This window comes from Exserohilum turcica, assembly GCF_000359705.1.
Source record: "Exserohilum turcica Et28A unplaced genomic scaffold SETTUscaffold_24, whole genome shotgun sequence".
Lineage (NCBI taxonomy): Eukaryota > Fungi > Ascomycota > Dothideomycetes > Pleosporales > Pleosporaceae > Exserohilum > Exserohilum turcicum.
In genome coordinates this window covers 55,572-81,789 of record NW_007360070.1, presented here as the reverse complement: position 1 = coordinate 81,789, position 26,218 = coordinate 55,572, and the positions used below count along the sequence as shown (strand labels likewise).

Sequence of the window (26,218 nt, the reverse complement as noted above, 5' to 3'; positions counted from 1 at the left end):
AATTGTCGCAGTTCGAATATAGCCTTACTCAGCATCACTGTTTGTCCAGCCAAAAATAGCTCTTAGTCAAGGCAAAGTGGGTTGAGCTAAGTGCCATTGCCACAGTCGGCGTCCCTGCCAAGCACGGCGTTCTGCCATTCGGGCCCGCCCAGTGACAGCATAGCTTCCCCAACTTCGACCTCCCGCATCGCGCCATATCCCCGCCAACTCTCCGCCGAAGCGCCTCATACAGCGACCAAGGCTGTATTCAGTAGACGCAGCCTCCCCACTGCCAGCGACATAATCTGAGCGGCCAAGGACGCGCGACCGCCACAGCAATGGCTTCGCGACTGGTGCTGGTCCTAGGCGACCTCTTTATACCAGACCGAGCATCTGTATGTTCCCCCAGCCACATGAGCATTGCTAGACCTCACAAACTTACAGGCGACATAGGATATACCCGCAAAGGTACGTTTCCCGCCACCAAACCCCCCATGGCTACATGGCACAACGCGCGCACACACACACACACACACACACACGGGCATGCGCTCACTCAACCCACAGTTCAAGAAGCTCCTCGCGCCCGGCAAGATCGGCCAAATCCTCTGTCTGGGCAACATGACGGACCGCGAGACGTACGAGTTCTTGCGCGGCATTGCGCCCGACCTCCAGATTGTCAAAGGCGACTTTGACGTGGAAGCGCCCAATCTAGCGCTGTCAAAAGTCGTCACACACGGAAGTCTGCGCATAGGCTTTACCCACGGTCACACCATCATACCGCCGGGCGATGGCGACAGTTTGCTTATAGCGGCGCGTCAGATGGACGTGGACGTGCTTTTGTGGGGAGGCACGCACAAGTTCGAGGCGTACGAGATGGAGGGCAAGTTTTTTGTAAACCCGGGCAGTGCGACAGGGGCCATGTGCACCGGTTGGTGGACCGAGGAAGAGGATCCTACGCCGAGTTTTGTCTTGATGGATGTGAGTTTTACCGCCGACTGGCCGTTGGTTGTTGGGCGGCGGAGAAGAACATTGTGCATCCGAGGGGCAAGCGACTGACAAGGGCAACAGGTGCAAGGTGACGTACTCGTCCTGTACGTCTACCAACTACGGAAAGACGCCGAGGGCAACGAGAACGTCGCGGTGGAGAAGGTTTCATTCCGGAAAAACGGCGGTGGTGCAGCATAGTTGTTTCACGACGGCGATGACGGCGGGAGTGGTACGGGAAAGAAGCACGACTTGTAATGAAAATAGTATCGCTCGTCTGCTTGCGAGAGAGCATTCGATGTTTGCATGTTCTGCAACGAATAGGAGACAATCAGCATCACCATGTTACCCTTTCCTCTCCTTTGCAGCAAGACGAAAGGGATTGTCAAAAGAACAAAGAACACGACTTTTTGGGCTTGATTCCTCAACAACAGCGTTCGACCGTACGAGCAGCCTGTCATTACATGTCGTATTATCGTACAACGCACCTGCAACCCAGCCCAACTCAACCCAACCCGTCGCACTGAATCGCGTCACATCCAGTGCCATTGCACCACGACACGACACCACGCCACCATGGCACGCGCATCCGAGGCACCTCGCAGGAGGAATCCTAGCGCAAGTCCCGTACGCATGTTGGCAGTCGATCAGTGGGCATGTTAGTTTTTTCGGTCCATTAGTTTTTTAGCAGGCCAATCGATCCACACCATCTAATCAAAGGCGGTTCAGTTCGTCCAGTCCGCTCCATCCACGCAAGTCGACTCTTACCCACTCTCTCCAATCCCATCCATGCAGTCCCGTCTAGTTTCCGTCTAGTCTGTTCTAGTCCAACCCAGCCCCCATCTAGTCTGCTCGAACCCAATCCAATCCACTCGAGCCTAGTAAAAGGGTAGACTGGGGTAAACTAAACTCAATGGGAATGGAATGGAGCAAGTGGAATGAGTTGAGTGAATTATCAAACGCAGTTAATCTCAGGGAACACACAGCAAGGGCATTGAGAATGCAGTGCGAGAACAAAACACTCCGAGGGACCGAAATAACGCACCGAAACTAACATGGCTGGATACCTAGCACTCAACCCGGCCAACGAACGGACGAACAAACCCCCTCGACCCGACTAATCGGCAAACCAACCGATGAAGCAACCGAACGAGCCAACAAAAAAACTAACATACCAATGTCTGCTACGTAGGTGCACAACCCCCGCTCTTCGTTGCGGATCCCATCCCATGTCCTCGGCTCAACATAGCAAAGGGAAGAGGGTAAGAGAATGGGAAACGTAATGGAAAAGAAGAGACGCAATAGGAGAGGTAGGGATAAAGAGAAAGCGGGAACAGCAAAGACGACGACTACGGAAAAAGCCGTAGTATCGTGACGATGGGTAGGCGATTGAGTGACGGCCGGGGGTGTGGGGGGGGGGGTGGATCTTCTTCTTCTTCTTGTTTTTTCTTATGTCCGGCTGCTTGACTATATTTCATCTTGGTATTTGGTATTGCATTGCATGTTATCTACATACGTAGGCGTGTGTGAATGTATCGATGTGTCTATGTATAGAAGTAAGTGATGATGATGATGATGATGATGATGATGTGGACTGGGGGCATTTTCATATCGTCCCCCATCCGTGCATTAAGTTGAATCTGTGTATTTGTCGAGTCGGAGGTATGAATGGAGAGGTATGTATTAGTTTAGTTTAGTGTTTGTCCATGCATGCATCCGTCCATCTCCTCTGTCTTTCAGTCCAAGTGACTGGCCAAGTGGCCATGCAGGTGACCAGATGGCTGGCTATCTCGCAGTCAGTATTTGTATTTGTATTTGTATTTGTACTATCCCAGCTCGATACACGAAAAGAGCTTTGGAACGAATGCATTGAATTGGAAATCTCCTCGACGGATCCATGGGTGCGATGAAGAATTCAACTCAAACTGCATAAATGCATGACCCTAGAAAAAAAAACACCCCCAAGCATAGCAAACACTCAACCCACTACACCCTACCCTACCCATACACAGTCTCCAAATCAACCAACTAAGCCCAGAGATACCCACCCCTCTCCCTTTCCCCCCTTCTTCCCACCCCCCCATTCGCCCCATTCGTCCATTCGTCCATCCAAGCCAACGCCAACCCCAATTCGACCTAGAAAGGCAAAGTCATGTGGCTACCACATGTGTACGTGTATACATGTGTATGGGGGGGTGGCAGAAGGGCATCTCCACTTTTTCATTTTCATTTCCCTCTTCGCTTGCGTTGCTCCCGAGGCTATGCATGTAATGCGAGGGGCGGAGGAGGTTCCGCACTAGACTCAGAGGAGAGGAAGTGGTACAGATGTGTGTGTGTGTGTGTTAAGATCAGCACAGGGGATTTTTTTTGTTTTGTTTCGTTTATTTGAGGACATGTGAGGGGGGAATGGGATTAGTGTTGGATAGACAATGTAGGCGGTACAAGTGTATATGTCTATGGGTATAGTAATGATAGAGAAGGAGGGGAAGGAGGTGGTGGTGGTGTTTACCAACTCAATCAACTCACTCATTCAGTCGTCAAATCTATTCCGAAACAAACACACGATCAATGCAGGAAATGTGAATCACAATCTCCCTAAAAAAAAAGCGTCATGTGCACGTAATCTAATTCTTGGAAAACACGCTGCACCTGCAATCCAAGGTCAAACAAAAGAGAAGGAGGAGGTCTCGTGGTCATCGAGAGACTCTACGCCTACTCTGTCAAGCAAGAGAAAGAAGAAGAAGAAGAAGAAGAAGAAGAAGAAGGAAAAAAACAAGGTTTACCCATCAAAACTAGGTGCGAATCATACATGTCTATTTTATAACGTGCGTGTGTGTGTGTCCATTATCCCACCCACACACCCCTCATTGTTTGTTAGCCCCGATATGCAGCCGACCAGCCAACCAAACAAAGACATATGCATGCATGCAACTATGCAGGCGTGAATCATCAGCAGCAGCATCATCATCATAAGTCTTATGATCGTTAATATGTAGCTCTTTTTTTCTTGCACACGCGCGCACTCTAGTTTTTTTTTCCTTCCTTTCTTTTTCTTTTTCGATTGTTAGGGTGGAATGGATGAGTATCTGAATGTGCTGAAAGAAACAGATGATCATGGTACGAGTACCCACCCACCAAACCATGTGCATGTTCCGTCGCATACATGTAGTGCAGGCGTACTATAGGGGGCAGATCGTCAACCACTCCCCACTAAAACGCACATCTCACGCATGCCTCTTGCCTAGCACGTCCTTGACTGCGCGACCAACGAGCTCGAAATAGGCGGGCAGACAAGCTATCATGCCCCAATTGCGCTCGCCCTTGATCTTGCGGCCATTGGCAAAGTCGATCTGCTCGCCGTTGAAGTCGCTAATGACGCCGCCGGCCTCCTGGAATAGGAGGTGGCCGCCGGCGTGATCCCAGACGTAGGTAAAGCGGTCGAGCGTCTTTGGAATGCGCACCATGACGTCTGTTGCGCCAAGGGCAAGGGCAACGTACTTCATCTGCTGGGACCAGAGGACTGTGCCTGGCCAGGATGCGCCGAGAAGGGTTGCGACGGCCTTGTGCTCGGCCTGCGATAGCGACGTCTTGCCAATAGTTGCCTCGACAAAGTTTAGCTCAGAAGGCTGCCTGGCGGGCAGTGTGGTGAGATCCACGTGCCGGGCGTGTGCTCCCAGGCCCTTGGCATCCATGGTTCGGACAAAGGTGCCTTGCCCCTTGACGGCGGAAAGTACCACGCCGTAACCGTCCGTATCGACCGTATCTTCGTGGAGGCGCGTCTGACCCAGCGGGCCCTGGACGGCAAAAGCAAGATTGGGGCAGGCAATCACTCCCACTTGCTGCACGCCGTCGACGAGCAAGCAGAGGCAAACGGCATATTGCTGGCCCTGCATAAAGGTTGCGGTGCCGTCGACAGGGTCCATGACCCAGACACGTCCAGATCCCGTGACTTGTCCTTTGCCTCCGCGATCAATCAGCTCCAGCATGTCGTCCTTGGTCGTGGGCAGGGCCAGGGGCTGCTCGCCGTCTTTGCCCTTTGCATCCAGACATGCGTCGGCCTCGTCTTTGGCCTGTTGCACAAGCTGCCACACACGGTCTGCGAGGGGCTCGTTTTGGCGCAGTGCATCTGCGCTCTCCTCGCCGAGAAAGGCGTCGTGAGGGTACACGGCAGCGAGCGCGGCGATGAGAAGGGCTTGGGCAGCAAAGTCGGCAATGGTGACGGGGCTGTCGTCTGCCTTGGTCTCGGCTGACACGTTGTTGGAGAGGCTGCGGAGAGCCGCCTTTGTGAGGAGCGATGCATGGTGGACGGCGCGCAGGGCGAGTCGGAGCTCTGCGGTGTAGGCCATTTGTGTTGGGGGCAAGTTGATATCCACTGCGCGGTGCGTTGTGTGCGGCTGCTACTGGCGGCGAGGGGAGTCTGGATAGCAGGTTCAACGTGTTGGTTCAGTGGAGGAGATTGAATGTGGTCGAGTCTGCTAGCAAGCGCATCATAAGCGGGGCCGGCGTCGTCTGCGCATCAGAGTCTTCTCCACCGTGAAGCTCGACGTCAACGTCGCCATCAGCCGCAAAACACTGCCCAAGACGCACAACATGGCGTGCGTGATGCCATGTCAAGCGGGAGCCGGACATGACGATTTGCAACCTGACGAGGCCGAAAACATGAGTCAGACGAGCTAGCGCAAATGAGGGTAATTTGAGTTTTTTCTCATACAACAGAAAAGCTTGACGGTCCGACTAACCTGTTCGTGGGGTGATACGGAGCAAAGTATCGTCAGGTCGTCGAAACGTCTGGCGGCACCGTGTCCGAATCCTCCCGCAGGTCCCTTTTTTTTTGCGGCCAACAAAGCGGAAGGGGAGCAAGGAAAGACAAAGAGCCGTTGGGAAGAGCCCACTATCAGCCCACCGCGCAGAGAAAAAGAACGGGCCGATAGGTCGGGAGAGATGCAAAACTCGGGAGATGGCCATCAGGGATCAAGCGAGCAGAGAGAGACGAGGCTGTTGAACAGCGATTCCCCTACCACGCGGGTTGCGCTCGGTGCAGCATTTGCATCAGACGAACCATCACATCACGTCACACGGCCTTGGTTCGCTGCGACGAGAACGGGGGGCAATGTGTGTGTGTGTGTGAGAGAGAGAAAGAGAGAGAGTGTGTGTGCATCTAGAACGAGCGCGGCTGGCCACCCACGGCGTGTTCCGAGCTTCCCCAGAGTGTTGCAAATGTTGGCAATTTGCAGCTGCGATACAGTTTATTGAGGCTGACAGCCATTTCAAACGTTGTGATGGGCTGGCACATGATGCATATCTAAGCGATGTCGCAATCACGGCTGCAATAAGGAACGTCTCCACCACCTTTGTGGGGTGGGCGAAGGCAATCTCGCAGACTAATAGCAGCCAGAGCTGTTTTTGGCACCAATAATGGGCCATGCCGCTACGGTACTGGCGCTGAATCGCGGACGGGACGGCAGCCAGATATGCTATACGTACACCAAGCAGATAAGCAAAATTTCAAGGGGCCCGGATGGATGGCTTGCCTCTGCGCTTGTCGAGATAAGAGACGGACTGGTTCCTGCAGACAGGGTGCAAGCGTCAACATGTTCACTGGCGAGCGGTGCATCCATCGCCTAGGGTCCTGCAGCACAAGACCTCGAGGGAAACGAGCGTGGGGGGTAGTCTCTCTCTCTGTCTTGCGTACGCCCTCGCCGTCTCTAGAATATCCTGTATGTATGTGGTCATGCAGGCTGCTCGTGTTGGACTTGGCCTTGCGAGTGACTTGCAGCTGAGGGCAGCGTGATCATTCGCCAGCGTCCGCATGGGGGACCAGCGCGAGAACCGTTTACAGAATGGTTGCTTGGTGTGGTCATGGTAGGGGCGCAGGCTCGTGGCCCGAGCGTTCTTATCTCGCTTGCCCTGGGTAGAGAGGTGGTGTTGGAACAGCCTAGAGTTTCTCTGGGACGGTTTGCGCAAGCCATTGACAGCGGGAAAAAACCAAAGCTGCAAGTGAAGAAAAAAAAGCTTCTGGCCACCAATGCAGGCTGGCGTCGCTCTCGCCGGGAGCCAGATTGGGCGAGAGAGAGAGGGGGGGCCAGGCGGCAGAGGCAGAGTCCAGATCAGTCTGGTGGTGAGGGATTGGGGCCACACAGGGGATATTGGGGCGACGATGATGATGAAGAAGAAGAAGACGAAGAAGAAGAAGAAGAAGAAGAAGAAGAAGAAGAAGAATTTGGTTGAGCCATGGCAGTCGGGCGTTGGGGTGTGGGTGCGAGAGTGCGAGAGGGGTGGTGCATGGACAAGATGGAATGGACAAGATCGTCGCTGCACGGGGCTTGGAGGCGAGGCTTGGAAGGGTTCTCAGGATGCAAACGGCAGCGCAGCGGTGCATGGCGACAGATAACGTCTTCAGAGCGTACGGGCGCATACGGGCGGCTTACGAGAGACGGACGAAGAGGCAAGGCGTCGTGTAACTCGACCCAGGCGGCGGGCAGGGCTTCTGAGACGGGACTGGTGGGCGGATAGCGGCAGCCGGGCGTGAGGAGATGGGGTTGGCGGGTGAGGTGAGCAGGCGCCCCATGACTGCTGAAACCGATGAGCGGTATTCCCTTGATGGCGAGTGGGCGAGAGCCATGGAACTTGAATAGGAAGCCTTGTTCCTAGATTTGCACATCAGTCATCTGGGCGGCCGGCGCAGGGCCGGCGCAGCTGACTAGGCGGGGGGTGGGCCAGGGAAAAGCATGTCGCCATGTTGCGCTGCTGTCACGCAGTCCGAGGGCGACGAGGGGAGCGTGTCAGCCGATGAGGGCCTTTTCTGGGGGAGCGCGCATCCCTACGCAAACGGGGGCACGACAGCGCGCGCGCGTCGTTTGGTGCACCGCGGCCGACAGGCGTGGGTGTGGGTGGTGTTAGTGGTGGTAGTGTTAGCCGTGGTGGGCGTGGGCGTGGGAGCGAGCGGGGCGGGCATGCAGCGAGTGGGCAGCGAGTGGGCAGCGAGTGGGCAGCGAATCGAGGGCAGCAGCTGTTGGAGCAAGTGGTGGTGGTGTGGCCTGTGGCAGGGCTAGTTTGGGGTGGGCAGATGGGTGTGGGTGTGGGTGTGGGTGGTGGGTGAATGGATAGGTGGATGGATAGGTGGATGGGGGGGAAAAGGGGAGGGGGTGTGAATGGATGGGTGGGCAGGCATGAGGGGTGCATCAGCAGGAATGGCAGCAGCGATGGCAGCAGCAGGCAGGAATGGCAGGAGTGGCAGGAGTGGCAGGAATGGCAGGAGTGGCAGCAAGCAGCAGCACCACGCAGGCAGAGGCTACAGCGCTTGCGACGAAATTCAGAGACGTTTTGCTTGGCGTGCATGGTCAGCCCGTGCGGAGACGACGGGGGTGGGCGAGGACCCTGCCATGCTGAGGGGACATGGGTCAGCCGTAGCGGTAGCCTCGACTGCCTGCCTGCCCGCCTGCCTGTCTGCCATCCATGATGAGGGTGCGTGTGCCTGAGCGCGCGACTTAAGTATATGCCCCATCCACATCCATCCCTCCCATCCTCCCGCTGCTCCACACACACTCGCACTATCCATCTCATGACTCCCGCCCGCCCCAGCGCTTCATAACCTGCTGCCTGCCCTCTCTCTGCCTTGCTTGATGCTCATCTGTCCATCCTCTACTTGCATACATTACCCACCTCGCCTCCATCCACCTCCCTCTACTGCTGCTCACCTCCACTGCTCACCTCCACCGCGACCCATTGTCACGACGACGCACCAATGGCTTCCCAAATGGAGTGCTTCAACGACTTTTGTCTGTCCTGCGACCGCCAGATTGCCGAAAACGGCGTCTACTGCTCACAATCATGCCGCCTGGCCGACCTGGAGCGAGCCGGCTCCACGCAACAGGCGCCCTCGCAACTCTCGTCATCGGCCTCGTCATCGTCGTCATGCAACAGCGGCTTCTACCTCGCCCCCGCAATCAACTTCTCGGCCTACAAGGCCTCGTCGCACCCACAGGCTGCCGCCCCCTCGAGCCCCTACCACTACTACCCCACGGCCAACGGCAACTACTTTGCGCCCCCCTCGGCCACCAGGCAGTCCCCGCACCGCAGCCTGACTCCCTCTTCATCACGATCGTCACTCGCCTCGGCCTCTTCGCGGACCCAGTCGGGCATCTCGCAGCAAGCCGCCACGCAGCTCAACAGCTACATGCGCTCGTTTGACCAGACGCGAGACGTCAAGAGGCGGTACACGCAGTACTAAAGCCAAGTGCTCTTGTTGCTCGATTCAGGCGTTTGGTTTCACGACATTTACGAAAGACGGGGGGGGGGGCGACGACGAGTCATCTCGCCTCACCCACGCCCGCTTTTGCGCGCACGCGTGCACAGGCACACACGCCATCTTTGGGCTCTCATTGTCCGTCATGTTCAAGTTTTGCATTTGGTCCCGAGGCCGGCGACGGCTGGGACGGGCATGGCATCACGGAGTTCACCTGCATATCCACCACCGCGGCTCTGCCTTCTTCTTGTGTGTACTATTTCCTTTGTCAAGATGGGTGGACGCGGTGTACGATCAAAAGTATTTATATATATATATCCTCGTCGGTTTTCTTTTTGTTGATTGTTCTGCGAGTAGTTTGCAAGGGGGTGGGGGTTTCTTTGGTGCATGAGCAAGCCCCGGCGAAGGGCTTTGGGTGTTTAGGGCCGGCTGGATATCCCATTTGCGAGCGCAGGCCACCAAGGGTCGTGGCAGCTTTTTCTCTCCTCACCTAGCGTAGTAGTCATGATAGTAGTGTAGCAGTGCAGAAGCGGCAAGCTTCTCGAATCCAAGCAAGGACCAAGGCTGGTCTGACGTTGACACTTGTTACTCACTTAGTCATTGCCTCTGCAAGATGCAAGCAAGCAAGCCCCCCCCCCTCGCGTGCACGTGACGAGGCTGTCCTTATTGCGTGCACGTGGCGGATTAGAGTTTGTGGGCGGCGCATTTGGACTTGGACTTGGACTGGAGAACGATGGTGAGCATTGCCGTCACAGTCACAGTCACAGTCACGGCGGCATGGGGGTGGCCAGGAAGAAATTTTCGCGGCCATGGCGACGGCGAGGCTTGGGTGGCAAAGGCCGGGCAGGCACATGGGGGGGATGTTGTTGAGGGGATTCCCAACGAGCAGGACACACACATACACACACACACATGTGCATGTGCATGCCGTCTGGAGGGTGCCGCGTCCCCTGCCCTGGGAAGGATTTTTTCGGGGGCGTGGTTAGAGGGGGGCGAGGCGATAGGCGTCGAGGCAGCGGGTATTGGCTCAATCACGGGCGGCCTCGCGTGTCCCGGGGCTGTGATTGGCCGGGTTCCGGGCAGCGCTGCATCGTGTGGGGCGCAGCGCTGGGTCGGGGCTTGGCTTCTCCGCACTTTGGTGAACGGCCCGTCCATCGTCATGGGCTGCCGTGACAGGGTGCCATACCACCACCATGCATACTATACACCTATTCTTGCCCATTGCCATTGCGGCTACCACTGCTGTCGTCTGCCCACGCCTGCTATTACCATTGTGATTGCCTTCTTGTCCTGCACCTGTGTCCCCCTCGCGCCTGCGTCATGCCGCGCATGCTCCATCGTCATCCGCACCACCCGCTCCACCACACACCATACACCCACGCCGCGCCGCACCACACCACTCGACTCGACGCTTCACCTCAGCACACCACTCCACACCACTCGGATTCCATCCTCTCTCCATCTCCCCCCACCTCCTCCCATCTCCTCCACCGTCGCCTCTCTTTGCATCTCAATTTCCCGCCGCTGCTAGGCCCGCAATGCCTTTGTCCGGTCCCCTCAATCCGCAATGCCAGCGCAGCAGGCTCCACCCGGCAAGCGAGCCCCGGAAATGATACTGCATCGTCCGGTCCCGGCGGCCGTGAGCGCTCGCCCAAGGGCTCCACCCCATCTACTCGCGCTACCACGACCACGACCACGACCACGACCACTACTGCTACCAAATGCCTAAGCGACTCGCGTCGCCTTGCACTCCAACTTCCCACTTGCACTGGCAATGTCGGTCAACCGCTCGCTCGTGTGACGTGGGGCTAGTCGCACTGCGTCCAAGTCCAGCTTGGCCTCTGCATCTTCGCTTGCTTGCCGCACGCCCTGGGTCATGAACGCTTCCGAGATCCGACGGCGGGCACTTCCACCATGCACCATCTACAAACACCCAGCATGCATCCAGCATCCAACACGCTTATCATCCAACAGACCCTCTTTCGCATGCAAGCATCCTGCTGCCGCAGCTGCCCTTATCGCCCAAGCATGTCGTGTTTTGCTAGCAGCTCCACGCTGCCGCTCGCGTGTGCAGGGCTAGACTGCTGGCTCGGGTCCCGGCCCAGCCAGAGCCATTTCGCGACGGTCCGGAGAAGGCTACCAAGTCCCCGACGGTAAACCCGACTCACACAGGTCGTGTTGAGCCTCCTCCACCCTCTCAGGAGCCCAAGTGCGCTACCAAGCCCCGACATACGCACACACACACACACACACACACGCACAAAAAAACAAATGCTCTGCTTCAGCTCCCGCCTACATGCCTCCCTGAGCCCGTCCCCTCGCCATTTCCGGCTGCCGCTTCGGAGAACAAGCCATGCCGCCCACAATGTCTACCGACCATCGTCTCACCCGCGTCCACACACACACACACACACACACTTGCATTGCCCGCCATTGATTGACTCGACAAATGCCTCTGCTGGCCCAAGGCACCTGCGCGTCGCGGCCTCCGATGCGGCCGTACCTGAGTCGCGCTGATCTCCCACAAACACGTGGATGCCAATTGCCTTGGCTCCATGACCCATTCGACTCTCCCACTTTGAGCGCGCCTACGTGTAGCCGCAGCCCAGCGTGCAGCCGCCAACATAGACGCGCCTGCTCTCGCTCCCACACGCGCATCAACACGTCGTCGTTCATGACTTGCCTCAAACCACGCCCTTCCCTCACCACCGGCGTTCCATGCAAGGAACAAAGCCTCTCGGAACGGCAAATGCGCGCCATGTGTCAAGCGTCATGATTATTGACAATGCCACGGAGCAAAGTCCTGCCTAGCCTATCGAGTCTCTTCGCTTATCGCGCTGCCCTTTGATCAGCAAACTCTGTCGTTTCAGACGCACATACACAGTTCGCGCCCATCGTCAATCACACACACTCTCTGATTCCGGATAAACTGGCGCTTGGACTGACTGCCGCGCCACAAAGTTACACCAACTGCCGTCTACGTCCCAGGTGTGCGAGTACAGACGTCTGACTCGCCATGAGCAATCACATAAGCGCATGATTGCATCACGAGTAGAGAGCACTCAAACACTAGCTGGCCAATACTTGGTCTCCCTGACTCACTCGCTCTGCCAATAGCTGTGGCTCCATGTAGCCTTGCTGCAGGTCGACACGGCACGCGCCGTCCACGATCAGATCGCCAGATCTCTCGATCGCTACATGTCGTTCCATGCAAATCTCTGCTTCCGACACATGGAGCTGCCAAGTCATGTGTGCCGCCTTGCCTTTTCCATCTGCACTTTGCAAAAGGGAAACATGCACACCCTCAGTGCCGTCATACATTGTTGGACAGCAGCCACCCGGACCAAACCACCGACACGGCCGTTATTCCCGTGCAAACGTGTACGACGCGCGCAAACAGGTTGCACACGTGCACGACTGTCATCACCATTACAACCTCACATCCCCCCCTTGTGTTCTAGACAAGACGCCATCGCACTCAGCTCCGTTTCTGTACTCTTAGGGCTGAAAGGCCGAGCCCCATCCACGAACAGGCTTTGGCCCAACTAGCCAACTAGCCCAGTTAGCCACACGGCGGCAAAGGCACTTGCACTTGCGCCCACAACGAATCGTCATTCTCCGAAATGCCACCGTTAGAGCCCCCCCCCAACCCCATCCATGTCCTTGGGTTGCCCTACGAATGCCCTGGCGTGTGACGCGGCAAAGGGAAAATAATCTACTTATTACATACATTTACTCGATGCAGTAACAACGCCACTTCCTTGTTACATTTTGGATATGGCCGATTCCACACTGTGCTAAAGAGTGATGCTGACGGACCGTTGGGCAGCAAAAAGAAAAAAAAACCTCACTGGACAAGCAAGGTTTATTTATTTTTTCTCTCTCTCATTGTTGTCAATGACTGCGTGTCGTGTGGATTCTTACGTTGCATGACACCGGAATCCTGCATATCCAATCAATTCATCCGTCAGCAATTTATTTTCATTTTTTTTTCTTCTCCCAAAGATGCGTTGTTTGGATGATGTTGGTGTTGTTTGCTCGTATGTATGCGGGCGAAGTGGGGTGGCGTGGGCTATCCACTTGCTTCCTTCCCTTGATCCTTCCATGCGTCCATTTAATTCCCCATTAATACCCGACACCTACCGATCCACATACACACACACACACACACACACATATACCTAGCGCACATAGATACCGACAGGCGTACCGATGTACGCCAAATGCTTGTCTCGTCTTGCTGCCCGATCAATCAACCAGCAACCAGCAACTCTGACTACGTAGCTAGTTAGCTAAGCTAGCCACCCAACAAGCCAAACAAACCAAACAACTAACGGACCAACTAAGAAACAACCAACCAATTACAATCTCTACCACTTGGTCACCAACCACCACCACCACTACTACTACTACACCCATCATGTGAATACCACAATCTCAATCGGTCCATTCCATTACATCCCAAGTCATGGGTCACATTCTGCTTTGTAGCCCCGCGCATTCAGCGGCAATCGCGAAACAGTCTTCGATACATGGGCCTTTTCTTGCCTCTTTGGACCTTTTGTGCCGTGTCGCGTCGTATCCCCGAGCAAGACATGCATGTCGATATCCATGGCGGACATGGCGACTGGGATGGTGACATGGGTGGGGGGTGAGGTAGGGGTATGGATGGGTATGAATGTGCATGTGGGTAAGCAGTAAGTAGAGGGGGGTTGCATGCACATGTATGTGGCAAAGTACGTAGAATGCGTAGGTAGAGGCGTGGGTGTGAGTGTGAGTGTGAGTGTGAGTGGGGGTAGCGTGGGCGGGTAAGTATACTAGGTTGTATGTAGATTGATGGGTTACGTGGAGATGCAGGTGGATAAGTGTGAGTGCTACGCGGCAATGACGACATTTATCCCGAGTGTTTTCTGGTGGTGGTGGGGGGGGGGGTTTTTTCTTCTTAGCTGTATATACTTGAAGCTATGTGGAGACGGGAGTGATACATTCTGGTATTAGTCAGGGTAAGAGGAAAAGTGAGGAGAGAAATAATGAGAGTGGGTCTATGGGACTATGGGCTATGGATATGGATATGGCCAAGTATGTGTGCCGCGGTAAGCGCGGGGGGGGGGGAAGAAAAATTAACATACCTTCATACTCGGCATTCTCGTACTCATCCTCATCCTCATCCTCATCATCATTATCCAAAGCCTTAGTATCATGCTGATTTCCCCTGTTTATGAATATTCTAGATAGGTATGTATGTACGTTGAAGAATTTTCTCTCTTTCTCTCTTTCTCTCTCTCTCTCTCTTTCTCTTCTCTCTCTTTCTCTCTCTTTCTCTCTCTCTTAATAAATTTTTTTTCCCAAGAAAAGTTTAAAAAAAAATATCCAAGAGACCAAGTACGTCTGTCTAACGTGCACATTTTAGCCTTTAATTCTTGAAAATTAGAACTTGAAACTTGAAACTTGAACCTGGCAGACTTTAGTCATCTTTGCATACACATGTATACACATGTATATGTATATACCTCTATACATCCAAGTCCAAGTAAAAGTCCAAGTCCAAGTAGTAGAAAATAAATCTAATACTAACATTTTTCCCCTAACTTTTTGCATTTGCGTGTGTGTGTGTGTGTGTGTAGCCTTCTTGCTGCGTTTGTCTTTTGCATGAAAAAAGCGCATGCTGTGTTTTAAATTGCATGTATGTATGTATGTATACAGTGGAATACATATAGCTATACGAATTAGATTGGGTTTACACTGGGATGATAGTGTGGTGCATCATGTATATATTGGAGGGAAGGGAATGAGTTGGTGGGTGAGTAGGTAGATAGGTAGGCAAGTAAATAAGTAAGTAAGTAAGTAAGTAAGTAAGTAAGTAAGTAAGGGAAAAGAATACGGAAAAACGAGCAAGTGATTGAAAAGCATACATATGTAAGAACTAGAGCTACCGAGTTCCTCTATACAACTGGACATGAGAAAAAACAAGCCAGGAAAAGTTGGTTGGACGAAGTACATTACATACATGATTTTACACGCCAGACTTGAAGAAAAACAAGAAGAGAAATGCAGGGGAGCAAGCAGTCTAATCTGAATTCTCATGTCGAGTAATAAAGAAGGTGTAGAAAGTGGCGCTTTTTTTTGTGTTGCTAGCATGGCATGGCATGGCGTGACTTGGGGAATTTGAGATGATGGTGTGCTATAATATGTTCTGGTATGTTGCTAGTTGAAACAGTGAAAGTGCTGGATTCGTGTCATTTTCTCCTTATCGCACTACCATGCTAGTGGTACATAGCATTAGTATGAGTATTGCGCGTTGCTATCAAACACATAGTACATTGTAGGTAAACATATGACGGATAGAGAACACGGGGACGAAAGAGTCTAGATAGATAGCCAAAGCCACGATATACATAGTAACAAGTGCACGTACACATACACACACACACACACACACACAAACAAGAGGTCGACATTCCAGCCAAATAATACAATACAATACACGCAATACACAAAACTAATCAAAACAGAGCAAGAAAGAAGAAGAAAAAGAAAGAACCGAATCCCCTCTCGAGTCCCTCTTCCATGGGAAAAAAAAGACGAGAGTGTTGACTAAACTAAACAAACGAACAAACAAATAACTAACGATGGGCAAAAAAGGCGGCTTGGAAACAAAGACCCCTGGCTAAAACGCCAATGTAGCAAGGAAGATGGAGAAGAGGAAGAAGAAGAAAAACAGAGAGAAGCTGAAAAATATAAATACAAAAAAAGGGGTTCCATCCAAACTTGCACAAGATTCTTCGAATACCAAGATGGTCAAATGACACAAAAAAAGCCGAGACAACAACGATTTAAGCACCCAACTATGCAGCACTACCCATCATCTTCCGCCGCTGCTTCTCCGCCCACTCTCGACTCGCAATACGCCCTCGCTCGGCAGCTTCTGCGCGCGCCCTCTTGGCCGCCTCTTCCTTTTCTCTTCTCTCGCGCTCGCGAGCCTCCTTTTCTATGCGGTCGCGGTTAAATACTTCCTTGCCCTTGAGCTTGAGCATTGCGGCGTCGGCAGGCGTGACAACGGCCTTGGGCACAATGATGCTGTTGCGGTTTCCCGATGAGGTGGATGTCGAGCGGGACTGAGAGGCTGCCTGTGAAAGCGACATGCTGCTGCGCTTGCTGGTGAGGGATGTCGAGCGTTGCTGGACGGGCTGGGGCTGGGGCTGGGGCGGCGGAGGGGGAGGCCCAATTGTGACTCCGGGAGACTGGCGGGTTGGGACGGTGGTGACTGGTTTACGGACGGGCGGTGCTTGTCGTGCCTTGAGAGTCGCCTCCTTCTTGGCTGCTTCGGCCTCTTGCATGCGCTTTAGACGCTCCTCCTTCTTGATTCTTAGCTTCTCAGCCACGGCTGATCCTGGCAGTTCAAAGTTGGCCTTGGTCGGCGCCTTGGTCGATTTTGCTAGGGGTGCCATGCTCATGCTGACGGGACGCTGGGTTGGTGCTGGCTGCTGAGACGCCTCGGTTTCTTTCTTTAGCCGCTCTTCTTTCTGTGCTTTGAGCTTCTCTGCAATCTTCTCGCCTGGCAGTTGAAAAGCGGGTTTCGTGAGTGGCTTGTTTGACTTTGGTGGAGGTGGCATGCTGATTGGGCGTGCCTTTGGTGCTGGGCATTCTGCTTCTCGTTTCAACCGCTCCTCTTTCTGCGCCTTGAGCTTGGCAACCACATCGTCGCTGGAAAGCTGAAAGGTTGACCTGGTAGGAGCGCGCCCTTTTGGTGGCGGTGCTGGAGTGAGAAACGACATGCTGACTGGTCGACGTTTTGAAGCAAGATAATCGACTGGCTCTGCCGGGGCTGGCCTGACTTCTCTGCTGGATGCAACACGAACACTAGATGTGCGCGCTACAGACGACTTCACCGGCTTCATGCTCTTGGGCGCTGCCGCGCTGGGGGCCCTCGATATCTTTGTAGCTGCAAGGGGAGCATCTCCAGTCGTCTTGGGGCGTGTGATTAGTGCAGCAATGCTCTGGGGAAATGCTGGGCTCTCGGGCGACTTCTCCTCATTCAATCGATCAAACCTGGCTACTGCGGTGACGTTCTCCAGCGCCTCCTCCAGCGCATCAATTGCTTCGAAAGACTCCTCGAGGCGCATGGGTGATTTTGACGTGCTACGCGATGCTCGTCGACTTGAGGTCTGGCTCGTGAGAGGGTTCATGATATCTTCAATGGACGTCTTGGTTACAAGGGTCTTTGGCTCTGTTCCCAAACTGATTTCGACTGAGGGTGTTGATGTTTGACGTGCAGCTGTGGGCGTTTGAGGTTGAGGCTCTTCCACCTGCGGGACCCTTGGTGCAGCTTCTTGCAATGTTTCACCCTCTGCCACAGCCTGGGTTACGGCCTCGTGTTGCGTCTCTTCAACTGCAGTCTCAGGCTCCACGGTAGCCTCCTGCACATTTTCACTTTGCGCTGCAGCCTCTCCAGATGCCTCTGGGGCTTCTTCTGCGGCTTTGGGCACATCTACTATCGGCTCGGCTCCCTCGGCTTCTGGCTGGGGAGCAGCGTGCTGTGCCTGTCTCATCTCCTCTTCTTGCATGGCCAATTGGCGGCGGGTTAGCCGTACCGGCTTGGATGACGGGGTTACAGGTCGTTGAACCTCTGCAGGGACCTCTGCGTCCCCTGAAGCGTCGGCCGACGAGTCGACACCAGGAGCAGACTCCTCCTGAGCCTGTGAGGTTTCTGGCTGCAATGTCTCATTTGGAGCGCCTGTGGGCTCTGAGGGAGCCTCGGGCGGCGTCTGCTCCTCCTCGGGTGTGGCGCCAGCCTGCTCACGCTCGTCGTCGTCGTCTTCGTCGGCCGCCTTTGCTTTTTTCCCTTTCTTCGCGCGGCCTTTTCCCTTGGCCTTCTTCGCAGGCGTCTTTGCGGGCGTCTTTGCCGGTGTTTTGGCGGGCAAGTCGTCGTCGTCCTGGACTTGGTCGGGCGAAACATTGGAGGTTATTTCGTTCAACGGCGCACGCTCGGTCGCGTCGGTGGCCTCGTCGGTGCCCTGCTGGGCGCGCGCACGAGTCACTCGCATCTTGACTGGCTGACTGCAACTAACGGCTGTGGTAAAGCTATGTCGAATTGACTATGCAGCAACGGAAGATCATCGAGTGGGATGCTTTTGGATGCTCGAGTGTTGATGCTGCTGCACAAGGGTGGAGCCGCCTCACAACAAACATCCCCGCCGAGTAAAGCGCGTCCGCACGCGCCAGCGGTTCCGCACGTGACCCGCACTGCTTCACCCGCCGCGCACCCGACTCGCGGCACCCCACGATTCATAATATTCGCCTCTATTGGGGCCGGGGCTCCAGCCGTGCATGCGACGCGTTTTGGGCGACGCTTGACTTTTTTTTTTTTTCCAATATTTCCTCGATACGGGAGACGGGCTGGCCCCTGGATGAATCGATAGAAATCGCCCTGCGGATCCCCCTGGGAGTCTCTCCTGGCCACGATCAAATTCCCCCATCTGGCTCGCCCGCTTCACTGAGCACTGTGCGAACAGGTCGCGTCTTACCGCATCCGGCACGTGGAAGCATTATCCCCCATCAGCGCCTCTCCAGCCCACGTCTCCGACGACCGGATGTTCGCAGCCCCGCGTCTGCGTCTGGTTGCCGTCAACAGCCGTCTTCAACCCCGCCCCAGCATGTCGTCACGCTTGCGGGCGCCCGCCCGCCTCACCCAGATCTCGCAGCATTTAGAAGCAAAGCCATTCCTGGAATTGAACACGCCCTTCTCCAGCGAACGCATCACCCGCCTCGAAGACGACCACGGCAGCCGCATACTGCCCAAGAAGATTGCAGAAGTAAGGGCCGACGTCAAGCAGGTCCAGAAGGAAGTCAGGGAGATCCGAGCTATCCAGGAGTCCCACGAGTCCAAGAACAAAGCTCCGGAACCGCCAGCCAAGATGTCGAGCCAAGCACCGCACCCTGCCCTGCTCATTCCCGGGCCCATTGAGTTTGACGATGCCGTCCTCAACTCCATGAGCCACTACAGGTACGACTGAGCGACATGTTGACGGTGTTTCGGTACTAAAGTGCATCCAGCGAATCACATGTCGGCCAGCCATTCGTAAACACCTTCAGCGAAGTCCTCGGCAACCTGCGCAAGCTTTTTGTGTCGACCGACCCGGCTGCCCAGCCCTTTGTCATCTCCGGCTCTGGCACCCTCGGATGGGACCAGGTCGCCGCCAACCTGGTGGAACCCGGCGACGAGGTGCTCGTTCTGCACACGGGCTACTTTGCCGACTCATTTGCCGACTGCTTCGAGACATATGGCGTCAAGGCAACACAGCTCAAGGCGCCCATTGGCGAGCGCCCGCAACTCGACGAGGTTGAGGCAGCATTGAGGGAGAAGGAATACAAGATCTTGACTGTCACGCACGTCGACACTTCGACTGGTGTCCTGAGTGAGATCAAGGCATTGAGCGAGCTCGTCCATAGGGTCAGCCCCGAGACATTGTTCGTAGTCGACGGTGTCTGCAGTGTTGGCTCTGAGGAGATCCGCTTTGACGAGTGGAAGCTTGATGCCGTCCTCACAGCTTCGCAGAAAGGCATTGGCTGCCCAGCTGGTTTGAGCATCATGATGGTGTCTGGCCGCGCAATTGAGAGGTTCCACGCAAGGAAGACACGGCCAACTTCCTACTTTGGCTCATGGAAGAACTGGTTGCCAAGTACGCAGCCATCATTGACCCTACTCCTAGCATTACGCTGACACGATCCTAGTCATGCAAAACTACGAAGCCAAGAAGCCATCCTACTTTGCAACTCCCTCGCCACAGCTCATCCACGCTCTCGACACTGCCCTCAAGCAGATTCTCTCCCGTCCTGTTGAAGACTACTGGGCTGCTCACAAGGCTGCCTCCCAAAAGGTGAAGCAGGCCGTTGCAGACCTAGGTCTCAAGCAACTTGCTTCCAAGCCCGAAAACCAGGCCAATGGCATGACCGCCATCTACCTTCCCGAGGGCATGACACCCCCACAAGTCCTCCCCAACCTTCTCAAGAAGGGCGTCGTCTTCGCCGGTGGTCTGCACAAGGAGATTGCAACCAAGTACATTCGATTCGGCCACATGGGCGTCAGCGTCACAGACCCGAAGCGCCCAGACATCACCAAGGCCATTGAGAGCCTGAAGGAGGGTCTATTCGAGGCCGGATACAAGGCCTAGAAAAAGTATGGTTTGATGAAATACTACAACAATATACAGAAAAGCAGATACCAGAATAGAAACGTAGACCCCTTACTACATTCGTGGCCATGGCTTGACGATAGCAACGATGACGGAGTTTTCGTGGCTATGTCGCGAATCCTTCGGACCTGCATCTGTACTTACACGTGCACAGTTCTCTATTCCCACCAACAGGAAACACTGAAAGAAAAAAGCCAGCCCGAGTCATGTGCCATGAAGCTCGGCCACTGTTAGATTATGTATGCAAGGCTAGTCCCGCCAAGCCAACGCCAGGCACAAACGGTTATCTGGCGGCCCTATGAGACGAAGTATCGCCGCTTGCCCGACTCAAGAGCATGAAGTCATGGAATCTTGGAAAAGCTGCAAAAGGATGCGCGCAAGTGGGTCCGACGAGGCTGTGTTCCTGGCTGTCGTTATCTTGCTTTCCCGTGGGGTGATGATTTATCCAGAGGAATAGGGACCTGTGGATACGAGGTGTGGAGTTGTTCGTCCGTGGTTGACTGATTTTTTTCCTATCTTCACTCAGAAGCATATACTCGACATTCGTTCTTTCCTTCCTCGCTGCGTCCGGCACATTCCCGCAGTTGACTCGGCGCAGTCTTGCGGGGGGAACTTTTCTCTCTCATTTACTCAGTACAAGCGAGGGATAGCGCCAGCATTCGTAGAATAGGTGTAGCAAACAGACATCACAGCCAGCTCTCCCAAAGACCAAGGCGGATATCAGAGCAAGCAGCACACAATGACATCCACATCACGCAGTCTCCAGCACACATGGGACCCAACATGGGCGACAGCCCCGCCCGCCTCGTGCTCGACGCTGCGCAATCTCCACGGCCAAGTCGCGTGGGGCGAAACCTGTGTCTTTGCACCTGAAGACGAGGCGTCCGTCACCCCCTTCAGCATAAACACGGCGTGCATGCCATGGATCACGTCGCAGTCTTACCCCTCTCCCTCTGTCTTCTACTCCCCCGCCACCGCTTGCCCAGACGCCTGGACAGCCGTGGCCACGCAAGGCGCTGGCAACCAGTGGCTCGAGGGCGAAATCGGCCTGCAGTGTTGTCCACCGGGGTTCCAGGCTGACGGCGCAATGGCATGTAGGCCTGGTAGCACCGGTAAATGGCCCGTCGTACAGTGCGGCGAGGCCGACGAGGAGGAGAACGAAATCACGACGTACGATGCGACACGGTGGCCTGCGAACGCGAAGGTCTCTGTACCCGCGCTCATGCTAAGGTACCGCGCGAGTGAAGCAGGAAGCAGTGCCAACGGGGGCTTGTCTACGGGTGCCATAGCAGCGATTGCCACCGTGATCCCACTTGTCGTTATCCTCGGCGCCATATCCGCATTCCTGCTCTGGCGCCGCAACAAAAACCGCAATGCTGCGCATCTAGCAGCCCTCAATCCGGGCAGCGAGAAAGCAGGACGACCCTCTGACTCCATGGATACCAGTCCAGCAGACACACTTGTTATCCCCAAGGGCACGGCCGCAGCACACGTTTCAGCGGCGCCATCGCCGCAGTCCAATCTCCATGAAACCCCGGAGTGGAATGTCGAAATGGATGCGACAGAGACTGAGCGCCGGGCTCGAATCGCTTCTCCAGAACCCCAGGTACCTGTGGCTGCTGCCGACACGGCGAGGAACGCGCCAGAGGTGGTCAGCGTGCCGAGAGTGCCTAGGAAACCTATTGCGCGCGTGGAACTCGACGGCACGCCTATACTACCGGAGATTGGCGATGCGTATATCCCGTATCGGCCTGGTGCGGAGGCGAGGTGATGTGGTTACATATGTGTATAGCAGCGTGATACCCGTATATAATGCTTTACTCCTTGTTGTTGCTAATGGATTTGCTGATCGTGTCGGCGTGGAGTGTGTTGTTTGCTTTTTTTCTCCGCTCATGTATTAGGTTGAGCGTAGTGTGCGGATGCATCAGTTTGTCCAACGGGTCGGGTCGTATGAATGGCGTTGTACGGGAGTGCTTCTAGTCGCGTATGGGAGTGCTTCTAGCGTACTACGGTCCGTAGTCATGCGTCTGGGACGTACTAAGTACGGGCCGTAACTACGGTTACGCTAAGAGAGACGGCGTACTTTACGCGTAGTGTGGCTACGGGACCCAAGTGCGGTTCGTAGCGTACTCGGAATACCCTGAAACCCTGATCGTAGCCGCCACGGTACGTCCTTTTGGTTGTGCTAAACTGTATCTAGGCTTCCGGTTTCTCGGTCGCGCGATACCCTGTCATGTTGACTTTTCTTTTGTTGCAGTATATGCATGTAGTCTCTAGCTAAAGAGGTTAGAGAATCAGCACCTTTTTTCCTTTTCGATGTCTTTTTCCAATGGCTCGTATCGACAGCAATGAAATTCATGTATACCATTTGAAATGTGTGCAAGATTGACATGATGTCCAACAATATCTAGTATCGTGTTAGCACGGGTGAATTGGTACCGAAGCCGTAGTTGTGAGTGTCTGGAATCGATATTGTTTCGTTTCAACAGCTACGGACGTAAATACATTGTACTCTGGCCTTCAAATGGAAATCGGATTTGTAAAATACTAGAGATATCGTCACTGTAGTTTCAATACGTGGCGTTGGATGCGCTGGCACTGTTGCCTCGTGTGTCAAAGATGATATCGTCACGAGACCATAGCTGCACAACTACCAACACACTGAATTACATCACGCTGATACAGTAAGTGTAAGGGTCATTACATCACGTTGGGAAAGGTGTCTTGTTCAGCACTGACAACGGGTTCGTCACGGTTTTTGCAAATTTCAAATTAGGATGAAAAACAAAAGATCTGTTAACCGGTTCCAGGTGGAACGCAAAAAGCATTCTGAGCTTCACTAATCCAATAAAGGAGGGGGTCTGGGAGAAGTTGTGCTGTGCTCTGGACGAGCCAACACTTACCTGCTCTTACTGACTACCAATGCTTTTTTGCTTTGATCAGCCCACATTGTTCTGCCTCGCTTCGTCCAAGTACCGCATCGTAGCAAGGGTTCTCCGTTGCTGTAACCCAGAACCGAGTGGTTTGTATGCGCTTATTATTCCTTTCAAAGCACCATGTAAGATCGACGTATCCTAGTATCTTTTCGTCGCAGCCGTGTGTGTGTATGCATTGCTCTATCTTCTCGTCGATCGGATGCACTGGTATTTGCAGCACTTGTCTGACCAGATGGCGCGATATGATGTTGTACTCTAGACGGGGATCGCATGTAAGTATAGCTAAATCCCATGTTTCGACGTTATGGTCGTCTCGAGAGAATATTTCGATCTGCGTTGGCTGTTGCAATCGTCGTTGTCGTCGTCGCTGGATTGTGTCAATGGTGGCTGATGATGAAATAAGGTAACTTACGGTGAACGAGAATTTACCACAGATTCCGCAGTTGAATACAAGCATATTATGTCAGTTCAAGTGAGTGTACATGCAATAGAGCACTGGATTGATGGCGGTGATGTTATGTCGGCATGCTGGGAGACGTGAAATATCCAGACGGAGGCTTACTCATTTAACAGCTTGAGAGAGATAGAGATTACCTAACAATCATCTGTTCATTCCAGAATCACTCGCGCTTGCAGGCCTGTCAGACCATGCCACGCCCAATAGCCTTGTGTGCAGCACCCATCCAAGTTGTTTCCACAGGACAACCGAAATGCAGCCTGAGGAGCCAATTATTGTCGAGGCCTAACTCCATTGCCTGAAAGAAGGCAAACGTCATCTGATATCAGGTGTCACAAGGCTGAGGGCGATGTGGTGTGCTTTCACCGATCATTCACAACCTCGCAAGGCTTAGCTACGTCAGCCTGAATCATGTGTAAGATTGTTGCCTACTGAGAAAGACCTTCTGCCTGCAAATAGGCAGAGCAGATTATACAAAGGCAAAGGGCGATAAATGTATGACAATGCTGAGAACGCGCAAGGTGGAATGGCTGTGGGTGGGGGTACAGTCACCAACGCCGAGACATGTATCACAGCTGACGCTATATAGCCACCCAATGACACTTCCACATATATATGAGATCACACCACGGCACAGCCATTTCCAAAAGCATCTCACCGGTGCTTAGCACTGCTGATCATTCCGAGACAACGTGGAAACTCGTGCCTTCGCCCGCTGATAGGCGTCGTCATCGCAAGAAAGCCTTAGCAGCGCTCAGGCAGAGAACGCCCATCATATCCAGCCTATTTGTATATAAAATTTTGACATGGTGAGTAAAATCAGCCGTACTTGCTACAAGTAAGGCTGAGCTTCCGGTAAAATGTGCTAATGACCTCGTCAGAGGGATTTTCAGCCTGATGCACGAGGCAGCCACCTGCGGCTTCATTCTGACCTACACAACATGTACATGCAGATGTTAGTTGTCGTGCAGGGCACACTGTATTACCTGCAGAGTGCGATTTCTTTTGCAGGCCGACATGCTGTATGTGAGATATATGGACATCATGGCGGATCTAGCTTGCCATCGGAAAGACGCCAATATCTCTTGAACAACTAAAGAAACATGCTTCATCCGCAAGATACGCTACAGCAATATGTTATCGGGTATCCGAAGCTGGCCGCGAAAATGGAGATTCTGCCCGAAGTCGCCATATTCCGCAGGTTTGGCGCTCTGAATGCCCAGAATCTTCTGTACATGCAGGCTGAGTTGGTGTATCTGAAGAAGGAGCTGAGAAGATGCCAATTGGAGGATCACTGCAATCCTTCGGAGAAACGGTCGAAATACGCGCTGGACTGGCGGTGGCTCAAAGTGTCAGAGGGCACTGAGGCCGGCGAGCAGCAAGCATTGATCTTGAGAATCCGGGACTTGCTCAAAGAGTACAGTATGTAGAGCCATAATCAGAAGACAAAAAAAATCAAATTCTCATGCTCATATCAGCTAGATGATGCATTGATCCAGCAAGCAGAGATTCTCAAGTACCCTAAACCTGGTACGTGGGACCTTCATCACATGCAAGACTATCTTCATTCCCCAGAAATGGGCGAGGACGCGTTGAACGGCGACGATGCAAGCGTCTGGGGCTCTGCGTGCTACCGCAAATCTCAAAGCCCAGATTTGATTACTCTATGCCCTCGTGCGAAGAAAGATGCCTTCTCGTCATGGGCAGCAGAAAGCACCATTGGCATGCTCTTCAGATGTGGCTGCACTCGGCTCATGAAGCCCTCGCGAGTTCATGGTGTCGTTGGGTACGAGGATAGTACGGTTTATCGCGTCACGTATTGGATTACCAGTATCCTCGCGTCTCTTATCCCGATAGCATCCATCGCAGTGCTGTACCGAGTTCATTCCATGTCCGCTCGACTTGGAATCATTGCTGGCTTCAACGTCCTGGTATCCGTATGCTTGATGGCACTGGCCAATGCGAAACGCGCCGAAGTGTTTGCCATTACAGCCGCGTAAGTACATTCACAGGTCAGAGTCCTGACAATCCAAGTCTAACCAGATCCTAGTTTTGCCGCTATACAGGTTGTTTTCGTCGGGTCTGATCGTGTTGCAGACGGCTAGAGTTCTTTTAGTGGCTTGTTGTGCAGGTCCAGGGGGGTATCAGCAAGCGGAGAAGTGAAGATAGATTCGTAAATGTACCTGATATATCGTGGCCGCTGTGCAACCCGGCCAGTCGCTCCACTCCTCCTCTTGACTTGAAATATAATGCAAGAAAACTTGAACGCTGATTATAAACGCCGCAATAACCATGCTATCAAGGATATTATTATTAAAAAAACGGTGGGGTAACATGTTGCCCAGGCAAAGGTTGCGTGACGCATGTTTGCGCCACGGACTTTGAAGTGGGGGGTTGTCCTTCAGCGCTCCGCTGGCAATTT

The 26,218-nt window shown here is 53.8% G+C and overlaps 12 protein-coding genes across 12 annotated transcripts; 8 read left to right on the top strand and 4 right to left on the bottom strand.

The window, feature by feature from the left end:
* The first annotated feature begins 185 nt into the window (after positions 1-185).
* Positions 186-1,317, top strand: SETTUDRAFT_169551 (uncharacterized protein). Its single transcript, XM_008028376.1, has 4 exons — positions 186-374; positions 433-447; positions 547-960; positions 1,051-1,317. Exons 1-4 carry the CDS (start codon positions 318-320, stop codon positions 1,165-1,167), a joined length of 603 nt encoding a protein of 200 aa, XP_008026567.1. The 5' UTR covers positions 186-317; the 3' UTR covers positions 1,168-1,317.
* Positions 1,318-3,802: 2,485 nt separating this feature from the next.
* Positions 3,803-5,323, bottom strand: SETTUDRAFT_169550 (uncharacterized protein). Its single transcript, XM_008028375.1, has one exon. It carries the CDS (start codon positions 5,310-5,312, stop codon positions 4,191-4,193), a length of 1,122 nt encoding a protein of 373 aa, XP_008026566.1. The 5' UTR covers positions 5,313-5,323; the 3' UTR covers positions 3,803-4,190.
* Positions 5,324-6,825: 1,502 nt separating this feature from the next.
* SETTUDRAFT_40023 (uncharacterized protein) lies at positions 6,826-7,194 on the top strand (the record flags this gene model as incomplete). The annotated part of the gene is made up of 1 exon (XM_008028351.1): positions 6,826-7,194. One exon carries the CDS (start codon positions 6,826-6,828, stop codon positions 7,192-7,194), a length of 369 nt encoding a protein of 122 aa, XP_008026542.1.
* A 1,516-nt stretch (positions 7,195-8,710) lies between these two features.
* SETTUDRAFT_28946 (uncharacterized protein) lies at positions 8,711-9,196 on the top strand (the record flags this gene model as incomplete). The annotated part of the gene is made up of 1 exon (XM_008028340.1): positions 8,711-9,196. The coding sequence occupies one exon, from the start codon at positions 8,711-8,713 to the stop codon at positions 9,194-9,196; it is 486 nt and encodes a 161-aa protein (XP_008026531.1).
* Positions 9,197-10,531: 1,335 nt separating this feature from the next.
* SETTUDRAFT_40021 (uncharacterized protein) lies at positions 10,532-11,023 on the top strand (the record flags this gene model as incomplete). Its single annotated transcript, XM_008028350.1, has 1 exon — positions 10,532-11,023. One exon carries the CDS (start codon positions 10,532-10,534, stop codon positions 11,021-11,023), a length of 492 nt encoding a protein of 163 aa, XP_008026541.1.
* Positions 11,024-12,280: 1,257 nt separating this feature from the next.
* SETTUDRAFT_161697 (uncharacterized protein) lies at positions 12,281-12,532 on the bottom strand (the record flags this gene model as incomplete). The annotated part of the gene is made up of 1 exon (XM_008028374.1): positions 12,281-12,532. The coding sequence occupies one exon, from the start codon at positions 12,530-12,532 to the stop codon at positions 12,281-12,283; it is 252 nt and encodes an 83-aa protein (XP_008026565.1).
* A 1,290-nt stretch (positions 12,533-13,822) lies between these two features.
* SETTUDRAFT_40020 (uncharacterized protein) lies at positions 13,823-14,446 on the top strand (the record flags this gene model as incomplete). Its single annotated transcript, XM_008028349.1, has 5 exons — positions 13,823-13,901; positions 13,965-14,019; positions 14,044-14,124; positions 14,174-14,290; positions 14,443-14,446. The coding sequence occupies 5 exons, from the start codon at positions 13,823-13,825 to the stop codon at positions 14,444-14,446; spliced, it is 336 nt and encodes a 111-aa protein (XP_008026540.1).
* A 1,330-nt stretch (positions 14,447-15,776) lies between these two features.
* Positions 15,777-18,255, bottom strand: SETTUDRAFT_177609 (uncharacterized protein; the record flags this gene model as incomplete). The annotated part of the gene is made up of 1 exon (XM_008028373.1): positions 15,777-18,255. One exon carries the CDS (start codon positions 18,253-18,255, stop codon positions 16,057-16,059), a length of 2,199 nt encoding a protein of 732 aa, XP_008026564.1. The 3' UTR covers positions 15,777-16,056.
* Positions 18,256-18,864: 609 nt separating this feature from the next.
* On the top strand, positions 18,865-20,446 carry SETTUDRAFT_184924 (uncharacterized protein; the record flags this gene model as incomplete). The annotated part of the gene is made up of 3 exons (XM_008028372.1): positions 18,865-19,214; positions 19,265-19,890; positions 19,943-20,446. 3 exons carry the CDS (start codon positions 18,865-18,867, stop codon positions 20,380-20,382), a joined length of 1,416 nt encoding a protein of 471 aa, XP_008026563.1. The 3' UTR covers positions 20,383-20,446.
* Positions 20,447-21,142: 696 nt separating this feature from the next.
* On the top strand, positions 21,143-22,174 carry SETTUDRAFT_111261 (uncharacterized protein; the record flags this gene model as incomplete). The annotated part of the gene is made up of 1 exon (XM_008028371.1): positions 21,143-22,174. One exon carries the CDS (start codon positions 21,143-21,145, stop codon positions 22,172-22,174), a length of 1,032 nt encoding a protein of 343 aa, XP_008026562.1.
* Positions 22,175-23,159: 985 nt separating this feature from the next.
* On the bottom strand, positions 23,160-23,863 carry SETTUDRAFT_169548 (uncharacterized protein). The gene is made up of 2 exons (XM_008028370.1): positions 23,752-23,863; positions 23,160-23,706 (listed from the first exon to the last, which is right to left on the bottom strand). The coding sequence occupies exons 1-2, from the start codon at positions 23,794-23,796 to the stop codon at positions 23,320-23,322; spliced, it is 432 nt and encodes a 143-aa protein (XP_008026561.1). The 5' UTR covers positions 23,797-23,863; the 3' UTR covers positions 23,160-23,319.
* An 818-nt stretch (positions 23,864-24,681) lies between these two features.
* SETTUDRAFT_151762 (uncharacterized protein) lies at positions 24,682-25,796 on the top strand (the record flags this gene model as incomplete). The annotated part of the gene is given in 2 exon segments (XM_008028369.1): positions 24,682-25,213; positions 25,229-25,796. The coding sequence occupies 2 exon segments, from the start codon at positions 24,900-24,902 to the stop codon at positions 25,794-25,796; spliced, it is 882 nt and encodes a 293-aa protein (XP_008026560.1). The 5' UTR covers positions 24,682-24,899.
* Positions 25,797-26,218: the final 422 nt, after the last annotated feature.